The 9506-nt window shown below is 43.3% G+C and overlaps 2 protein-coding genes across 9 annotated transcripts in view; one reads left to right on the forward strand and one right to left on the reverse strand.

The window, feature by feature from the left end:
- Positions 1 to 8286, reverse strand: part of pou6f1 (POU class 6 homeobox 1) — a 13845-nt gene extending 5559 nt beyond the window's left edge. The window contains exons 1-11 of one of the 8 annotated variants that reach the window (XM_020617744.1): positions 6364 to 6450; positions 6128 to 6263; positions 5780 to 5859; positions 5225 to 5414; positions 4951 to 5087; positions 4378 to 4594; positions 2588 to 2847; positions 2363 to 2491; positions 1661 to 1903; positions 1292 to 1427; positions 1041 to 1209 (exon numbers count right to left, since the gene is read on the reverse strand). In XM_020617744.1, the coding sequence (XP_020473400.1) occupies positions 1041 to 1209; positions 1292 to 1427; positions 1661 to 1903; positions 2363 to 2491; positions 2588 to 2847; positions 4378 to 4594; positions 4951 to 5087; positions 5225 to 5405 (1472 nt within the window). In that variant the 5' untranslated portion in view covers positions 5406 to 5414; positions 5780 to 5859; positions 6128 to 6263; positions 6364 to 6450. Of the gene's footprint in view, positions 1 to 1040; positions 1210 to 1291; positions 1428 to 1660; positions 1904 to 2362; positions 2492 to 2587; positions 2848 to 4377; positions 4595 to 4950; positions 5088 to 5224; positions 5415 to 5779; positions 5860 to 6127; positions 6452 to 7182 lie in introns of those variants that run through there. The other 7 variants (XM_020617743.1, XM_020617746.1, XM_020617747.1 and 4 more) reach the window with 7 other exon arrangements.
- Positions 8287 to 8456: 170 nt separating this feature from the next.
- The window catches only part of dazap2 (DAZ associated protein 2), a 6883-nt gene continuing 5833 nt past the window's right edge, over positions 8457 to 9506 (forward strand). The window contains exon 1 of the mRNA XM_020617752.1: positions 8457 to 8629. Coding sequence (XP_020473408.1) covers positions 8617 to 8629 — 13 coding nt within the window. The 5' untranslated portion in view covers positions 8457 to 8616. The remainder of the gene's footprint in view (positions 8630 to 9506) is intronic.

Below are 9506 nucleotides of genomic sequence, written 5' to 3' on the forward strand. Positions count from 1 at the left end.
AGGGAGGTCTGGGCATCTTTGCTTAGACTGCTGCCCCCGCGACCCGGTCCCGGATAAGCGGAAGAAAATGGATGGATGGATGGATGGGTGTAAAATCTTAGTTAATGCACAAGAAATAGCCATAAAGTCATATTTTCATATTTCACAGATCATAAACTCCCACAGTATTATCTACAATGATACCACGGATGGTGTGATTAGCGCCGTCGCCTCACAACAAGAATGTTCCGGGTTTGAGCCTGGACCGACCTGAGGCCTTTCTGTGTGCAGTCTGCATGTTCTCCCTGTGCCTGCATGGGTTTTCACCGGGTGCTCCAGCTTCCTCCCACAGTCCAAAGACATGCAGCTTAGGTTGACTGGCGACTCTAAATTGCCCGTAGGAATGATTGTGAGTGTGTGTGGTTGTTTGTCTACATGTCATCCCTGTGATAGACTGGCAACCTGTCCAGGGGGGACCCCGCCTGTCACCCAATGTCAGCTGGGATTGGTTCCAGCTCCCCCCGTGACCCTATTCAGGAATAAGCGGTACAGATAATGGATGGATGGATGATACACAAGACATGCTGGAGCTCTAAAGGGTCTAAATGAGCATAAAACTAGTCTGAAGTGCACATGCTTATGAAATCATCTTAAAGTTGCATGAAAAGAAAGCTATGGCTCTCATATTTATTTATTTCAGATTTTAGTTTGAGAATAACCCACTTGAGATGCATCATCTCATTTTCATGGGGGACCTCACACTGTGTGTGTTTGTTAAATGTGAAGCTGCAGCCAGCAGTCAGTTAGCTTAGCTTAGCATACAGGCTGAAACAGGGGGAAACAGCTAGCCTCTGTCCAGCATCTCGTGTTTTCATGGGTGCCTTTACTACATTCATGTTTTAATAATATTAGAATTTTAAGTTGTGTGCACGCAATTTAGGTCCTATCAAATTCACTGTATACACCTGTCACTGATTACTATTACTAATGCTTTGGCAAGAGAAACACAATAGTATTTTTTACAAACCGAAAGATTCGACATGAACAGGGGAGTAATTTACCTGCAAATGGCAGACTGGCTATAGGCCGGACCCTCAGTTGCAGTCAGAGCCTGTCCTACTTGTGTCTGAGTAAGCCCCAAGGACAGCCGACGGATCTTGAAATTCTTGGCAAACTCTCGGATTTCCTCCAGATTAATTCCTTCCTCGCTGCTCACTACCTGCTGGGGTTCTACAATGGCGAAGAGTCCAGTTAAAAATATGTACCTATTAAAATCGGATCTATGTTTGGATAGGTTAGCAGGTTTACATACTGCTGACAAGCTGGCCCACTTTTGTTATGTCTCCACAGGTGATGGGTGCCGTGGAGGAGAGTGTGGTGGCAGCCTTCAGTACAGATGGCTGTGGAGCGATGACAACTGGTGACTGAGTAGCAGTTGTTACTGAAGCCTGGGAAGGAAGAAATAAGTGCAAACATAATAAATATTCTCTGTTGTAAAAGTGTTCGATTTTCATTGTATTTACATATCTCTGAGAATAATTAATGATCTGCCAAACAACTGAGTCTATCCAAAGATCATGAAGTATTTTCTTTGACTATTTAAGCTTTCAAGTGTAAATCCAGTAATTATTTAGTTCATTCTGATCTCAGAACAACATGCAAGCAGATTATAATCATCTACCTGTGTGTTAGGTTTGGTAAGTGCTGGAGGAGCAGCAGCTTTGGGTAGAACTGCTGGAGAGGTCGCTACTGTGGTAGGTCCATTCCCTACAGTGGCAATGATCTGGCCTTGTGTGTTAAGAAGCAGCTGTGGGGTGACAGTCTGGACCTGGAGACCCTGGAGACCCTGGAGAGGGAGGGCGGGGGTCGCAGCCCCACCAGCTAGAGAGGCTGGGTTCACCAACAATGGGAGGGTTCCTATGACCTGTAAATAGTGTTCAAATGTATGTGAAATGCATACGACTAATTGAATGTAACTCGTAGTAATAAGACTTGCTTACTAAACCACTTCCACTTTTTCTTTCTCATATTAGCAGTTCATGTCTTTCAAGATTAAACACTGCACTGCTAACTCCAGTGGGCTGCAACAATGGCAAGATCGAGTAATAGAACTGTTTAGGAGGACAAATCAGTTTTCAGACAGTGTCTCATGCACCACTGACTTGAAATAACACTGCTACTGCTGACAGATGTTAACTGGAGACTGGGGTTTTTATTCTCAAAAACCAAACAACACAAAAGCATTCTGACTGTCCTTGAAGATGGTATGATTAGCAATAAATACACAATATATAATATGTAAATGTCCCTACGTCAGGGGAGGGCTATAATATAATGAGCTGACTGATTCTCTGTTAGAGTAGTTGTACTTTATGACACCCACCTGTCCCTGGGCATTTGTGATGATTTGGCTGGTGATGCCAGCCATGCTGGACATAGCACTGGTGATGATGGGAGTGGAGGTGAGGGAACTGAGAAACTGGGGCTGTGCTCCCAATGAAGCAGCGTTGATCTAGGACATAGAAAAAAAATATCACGACTCACCAGCCAGATGTCAACAGTACAGAGCTATACAAACACAGGTAAATCCTTGTAGTGGCATTCTTACAATAGCAGGATTGATGGGCAGTCCTGCAGTCTGGAGTGCTGCCACAGATATGTTGGACTGAGAGACGGGGGTGGTAGCTGAGGTCGTCTGGGTTGCTGCCACCTGAGCGGTCGTAACCTGTGCACTGGTCACCTGTGTAGGCTGAGACGTCACCTGCTGCACAGCAGCCTGCACTGCCTGCACTGAAGCTGCTTGAGGCTGAAACACTGTCTGTGCATTGGTCTGCAGCTGGGGCTGGACTGAGTTCAGGACTGTGGCAGCTGAGGGAAAATTCAAGAGCACACATTCTTTTATTGTTCTGAAACGATATGACAAAACTGACAAAAACATTTAGACAAGATTGAGAATCTACAAACACACTACATGTAAGGCTGTACTTAGTCATAGCTGAGCTTTGAGCTGAATAATGCTAGAATGCTGGTGTTTAGCAGATCATGTTCACTGTGTTACTTTAGTACATCAACTCAATAAAATATAGATGCCATGAAAGCTCTGAGAAGGGGAGCCACAGCCCCCTGGTGGCTGGTTGCAGCAAAGGTCATAAATCCTCCATCCATCCATTATCTATACTGCTTATTCCTGAATAGGGTCGAGGGGGGCTGGAGCCAATCCCAGCTGACAGTGGGCGAGAGGCGGGGTCCACCCTGGACAGATCACCAGTCTATCACATGTAAAACAACCACACACACACCCACGCTCTCTCCTATGGGTGATTTAGAGTGTTTGGGCTGTGGGAGGAAGCCAGAGAGACCCTGCACGGGCACAGAAAAAACAGAACATGCTAACTTCATACAGAAAGGCTCGGGTCACTTGCTGTGAGGCGACAGCGCTAACCACCACACCACTGTGCCGCCGCAGTCATAAATCCTGCCTCATCCTTAGTGGATGGGACATGAGCCAAAATAAAAACGTGCAAATCAGATACATTTTTCCCAGAGGTTCCTTCTGTGGTTTTTGGTAGATATTATCACGCTGATGTGTGTACAAGTATTCATGTTTCTGGTAAGTTTGTTTTTAATAAGTTATTGGATGTCATAAAAAGAGATGGATTTCGGTTGATTTGACAGCTTTGATTGGCGGTCCGTTGCTGTCATATCACTTCTGGTCACGACTGCACAGACAGTACAAAAAACCAAGATGGCAGCCGCCGTGTTCATGATATTTTGGCTTCACTTTGCATAGTGGAGGGAAGTAATGATGCCATGTCCACTGTATAGATGTCAGTAGTTTAGTGTGTCAGCATTTGCTAATTAGCACTGAACACAAAGTACAGCTAAGGCAGATGGACATGCCAGTATTTTGCAGGCATTTGGCCATAAACCAAAGAAGTGAACAAATGTTTCATTAGAGGAAACGTCAAGTTCACCAAAGTCATTAGGATTCATCCTCTGGAACATGAATATGTGCACAATCATGGTAATCAATCAGTTCAATTTAATTTTATTTGTATAGCGCCAAATCACAACAAAAGTCTATTAGTGTTATTATAGTGGAAAAGAAAATCCCCCTTGAGCTAGCACTTGGTGACAGTAGGGAGGAAAAAGTCCCTTTAATCCAATGCTTTTTGAGATTCTTCAGGGTAGAACAAAGTGGCAGACTGACCAGGTGACCAATACTGCTATTCCTAGTCCCGTGGTGCTAGCATGGCTATTAAAAATGTTAGTTATTGACAACTTCAAACATCAGGAGGAGATCATTTGTGCATGTGGTGTTTTCTGAAGTCAGGTGTCACCTGTGACGAATTAAATTAAATTTTGACACAATCTGGACAAGAGAGGTGTCTGCTTTACCTTGCAGTCCAGCAAAGGGCAGTTTAAGTAGATTTCCAGCCGGGTTAGCTGCTGCGAGGCCAGGGAGAGTAGCTACATTGGTGGTAGGGAGGGTGAGAACGGCCAGACCGCCATGGCCACCAATGGAACTGAAGGGGATGAGCAGGGGCTGGCCCAGCGACCCCGTCTGGGCCATCATACCAGTCATCAGGGTGGCCAGACTTTCCTGGGTCAGCACCTAGTGTAGCATAATACAAGATTTGTTTCCTTTAACACTTGTGACTGGTATGTACAGTGATTTTTTTCCAGAGGATATTTTTGCCTCCATTGTCTATTTTTCATTAAAACTGGTGTTTATACATGAGCAAGTGTACTGAACTAAATGGTTATACATTTTAAGTACACTTGCACTCAAATACTCCATCCTTCTCCACTGCTGACTTTCTACCCATGTTTGGTGCTGGTGGGTTTGCATTTGAATGTATTGGTCTGAAATTTCTCCAACTGCTCGAAACATTGTGCCAATCATTTCTTCAACCTTCCGTTCTCACATGCACAACCTGCTAGAGATAGTTGCCTCTGTCACAGTCATACCTGTGGACAGCTTTGTACGGTGATGGGCATGGCAGCCTGGGGCTGTGGCAAGGATACGTTGATGGGAACAGCAGGAGTCAACGTTTGGACAGCAGGGGCCGGAGCCTCTACAGAAGCCACCTTCTGCTCATCCAGCACTGCAGGAGCACAGCCACAGCTGGTTCATACTGACATTTGAAGTGGTTCTCACAACTGTCATTAACATTTCAGTACAACTGTGTCATCCTTATATGAGTAATAAGTCATTCGCTATCCTACTAAGACCATGTCTTACCTATTCCCCCGCTGCTCTGGGCTACAGTAGGGCTGTCCTGGGTGCTGCCTGCCTCTGGCCGCTCTGCAGACTGAGACACTCCCTCCTCAGCTTTGATTTCACTCTTCACGTCAGGTAATGATGTAGGCAGAGATGCATCGACCTCTACCTCTAGCACACGAATAGTCTCATGGCCAGACATCACAATGACCTGCACCGCAATCAGGAGTAAAAACTGAAATGACTCCTATGCAAATGAGCTGCCTATTCTTTTCTATTTCTTTTGTTAAAGTTAGATAAGAGTTTTAACTGTTATTAGTTTGTGAAACACTTTAGTAAATAAACATTTTAATCTGATAGAAGTCTTATTTCATCTAGCACCTGAGGGACCACAAATGTAGCTACAACTAAATTTAGTATTTCCCTTGTTAACTACTTATAGCAAATCTGCTTTGGACTTAACCAGTGATTAATGGTTTGCAATAATGAAAGACCTAGAGGAGAGGCAGCGAGACAACCTGGACTGGACGACAAGGTGCAGAGAGACAATGCAGGAAGAGAGAGGAGGATGCATACCTGGTTGTCTTTGGCAGGGAATTTCAAAGTGCAGGATTTAAATGGCTGAAAAAAGACTTCTGCAGTCAGACAGTGAATGGCTAAGGAGAACAGAGAAGCCGAGCATGTTAGGACACAATGACTCAAAACAAAACAACAACAACAACAACAACAAAAAGACACAAATGAAAAGAGTATGAGAACACAATGATAAGAGCAGCCAACAAGCAGCTCAAGCAATGCTTTTCAAGCTCCACCCCATGCATCTGTGAAGAGCATTGCTTTATTTTGCTGTGTCTACACAGAATGTTACCAGAGAGAGAAAAACCACAATCAGTCATTAAGCATGGCAGTTTAAAGACGGGTAACCTTCTCAGCATAGCAGCAGGTATTATTTGGTGATAAAACGACAAATCCTGTTCTCAATGAATTGTTGTGTGGAAGTTATTCCTTCAATTATGATATGGCACATGGAGGGTGAGAGGAGCGAACAGCAGCAGAGAACCTAGAGACAATAGCAGTTATCAGGATTTGGCTAAGCTCAGTGTGGCTACAGTGAGAGAAGAACAGCCACTGTGCTTCTTTAACAGACAGGTGGCTGTTACCTGCTCATTGACAGTCAGCGGGGCACCTTTGGCAGGAAGATCCTGGGAGTTCATGGCTCACCACCTCAGCCACTGTCTTCCTGGCATTCTGGGCAAATAAACACTAATTAAACAAGCCCTGGATTATCAGCTTGATAACTTAACTCCACCTGTTTCCAATCCGTTTTGCAGCCATTTCAGAAATATACAGTATATGTATCTATGTATGTATGTATATATAAAGTTTCATGATGATTACCCCTGTAAACACACAGTACATATAAGCACTTATAAGGGGCAAATGCTGGGTAAAACAGACCCACATGCAGAGGACAGTTTATTTATTCGTGGCTATTTCTGTCATAGTAGGAGCAGACTATTTGGAGGGGCCTATAAACAGGCCACTCTGTGTTGCACTGAAGCTGCAGAAAACGGGACGAAACACGCTGATCGTGGACATGAAGTGGTTAGAAATTCATCACAGATTAAAAGCAGCTTCAAGATGATGCCTTTCCCGCTGCAATGCCCCGTTAGAAATGAGGATCTGTCAAAACTTCAGTGGGTGTTGGAGGGCTCCCCACCCCCATCCTGACCAATAAAAGTCTCGCAGCCTCGGCTACTTTTGCAGATAAGCCGTAACCACCAGGTACAGGCGACAGAAATGATCTGGACTCGTGCCTAGAGACCGAATATTATTTATTTCCCTCTCTTTATCATAAATATATAAATTATGCTAATTACGAACATTGCATATTAACAAAAACTCATTTCCTTTCGCCATTTCGCTGCTATGCGCGAAAAGCAGGCTAGAACACAGTCCGGTTATTATATTCAACTTACCGCGTAAATGCAGCTAATTTTCTGTAATCCCCCGCTCTTATAAAGGTCCTTGTCACAGTTTGTTTCAGTCACACATAATTAAAAATTCATCTCAGCTCCCAGACAGGCGCTGTGACTGCACACAAAAGAGGTATTTGCATTGATAAGGAGGGTTGCAATGTTAGGATCTCCTCTCTCTTAATATTTAGTGGCGCTTCCTTTCCTGCAACACTTCGGGCAATCAGGAATCCTTGAGGTGTCTCACGAAAGCCTATTTGAGCTGTAAAGTCGGATAAAATAGCCACAAAATTGGCCTATTGCACTACGTCATGAACATAATTTATGCAAGAAAAAATCTTGCATTGAAAAATGTCTGCCTCGACTTGAGAGGTGCCATGGTGCTCTTAAAGGGGAAGTGCTCGCGTCAGAGCCGAACAGCGAAGCCCCGTTATCGGTGAATACTGTACATAGGCTAGCCTAAAACGCACGATCAGTTTTCTAATAGTGCTCTTTGTCTAACTGAGATAATGTTTGAATGGATTTTTATAAAATCATGAAAGCAACACAGGAGAATTCCCCAAATCCAAGTTCTCTGACAGTGTTTGCAGGACAGCTGTCTGCAGCGGAGAGGGCGCCCTTTTACTTGTGAATCAATTCAGTGAGAAAATCGTCAGATTAATTCATAATGAAAATAATTATTCCTTTCAGCCTAATTTGAGACGTGCAAAATCAGCAACAGGCTACTTTGTATTCACTCACGTGTATCTCAAATTAATAGCCAACTGTTGATTTCAGAGGTGTACGTTGGATTACTACATCCTTTAACCCAGCAGGATTTTGTTATGACCACGCTTAAACTCACTGAAACAGTTTTTGTTTGTTTGTTTGTCAGTTATCCTTGTTGGACACTGATACCTTTAGCCTGATTTGAGTAATAAATTTTCTTTGTGATTAAAGTGTAAAAAAAAATAAACCTCTACCAAATTTGTAGCTGCTTTTGATTAAACATAAGAGCAATATGAGAAAAGCAGATAATGTAGCACAATTATATAAAATAAACTGTATAGGCTATGTAGGTTAGCTTAAATAAACTAAAACAATTATAATTCAAATTAGCCATAGCTCAGGCTTAGCACATTAATGCTTCAGTAACAATCTGTCTGTTTGGTTTCAGTTTGTCTTCTGAGTCCAACTTGTCTTCTCAAAGACAACCGTTCACCTTCACTCCCTCTTGAAATCTCCTACGCTGCTACCTGAAGGGGGCGCGCGCGCAGGCGAAACGCTGTGTTCGTCGAACGAACCACAGTTACGTCACCACTTCTACAACAACAAGAAGCTGAAAAACAAGGAAGTGAATGATTGTGAAGCAGACGAAACCTGTTATAAGGCCGTGACGAGATACGCAGAGACTCCGTTTGATCTAGTATTCCTTAGCCTTCGGATCAGCTCAGAGCAATGAACAACAAAGGTATCTATCCGTACCTTGTTTAGGTGGCTAGTCAGCTGTTAGCTATACGACGCGGACGTTATAGCTAGAAATTACGGGCTGTCGTTGTGGGCCGTCTGACGGAGCGGGCTTCGCTACACACATGACAATGAACCGACGCTTTCTGGATAAGACTGGAGCACACACGTCCAACTTGGACGTAGAGTTTGTTATCAAATGTTAACGCTGCTAATAATCGCCGCCTTAATTTACTGTCACCTTGTGTTCTCATAGTGTTAGTGGCCAGGTCACATATTTTCCACTCAGCTAACGTTAGCATCAGTAAAACGGGCAGCTTTTAAAGGCGAAAATGAAATGTTTGGGTTTACTGTCTCCTCTTGTTACGTAAGGCCCAAGCACGGAAATGTAAATCTGCGTCAGTAACCGCGGCTACACTTGTCTTTGTTTTCCAATTTCATCGCTACTTTGCTAATATGTGTGCATATACACTTTATCTTTTGTCTGTACATAGACATCTTACTTGAACATACATTTCTATTCAAAGGTCTTCAAAAAACAGTACCAGCAAGAGTAACTACCCTCAATATTTTATGGATAATGATGCACCGGTCAACAGATTGGAGGATGTAGTAGATAAGTTTAATAGGTTTCTTGTGAATGTTGGTCCTGGTTTAGCAAGAAGCATTTGTACATTTGTACAATGATGATACATCCGTCACTATAAACAACAATACAATCGAAAGGAATGTGTTCTATGTTTCTTAACACGTCGTTTCGACTTGGGCAGTTCCCCAATAATATGAAAATAGCAAAGGTTATTCCTTTGTATAAATCTGGTGATAAGCACAACTTCACAAATTATAGACCGGTTTCTCTGTTGTCACAATTTTCAAAAATC

Source organism: Monopterus albus, unplaced genomic scaffold (assembly GCF_001952655.1).
Source record: "Monopterus albus unplaced genomic scaffold, M_albus_1.0 scaffold194.1, whole genome shotgun sequence".
NCBI lineage: Eukaryota > Metazoa > Chordata > Actinopteri > Synbranchiformes > Synbranchidae > Monopterus > Monopterus albus.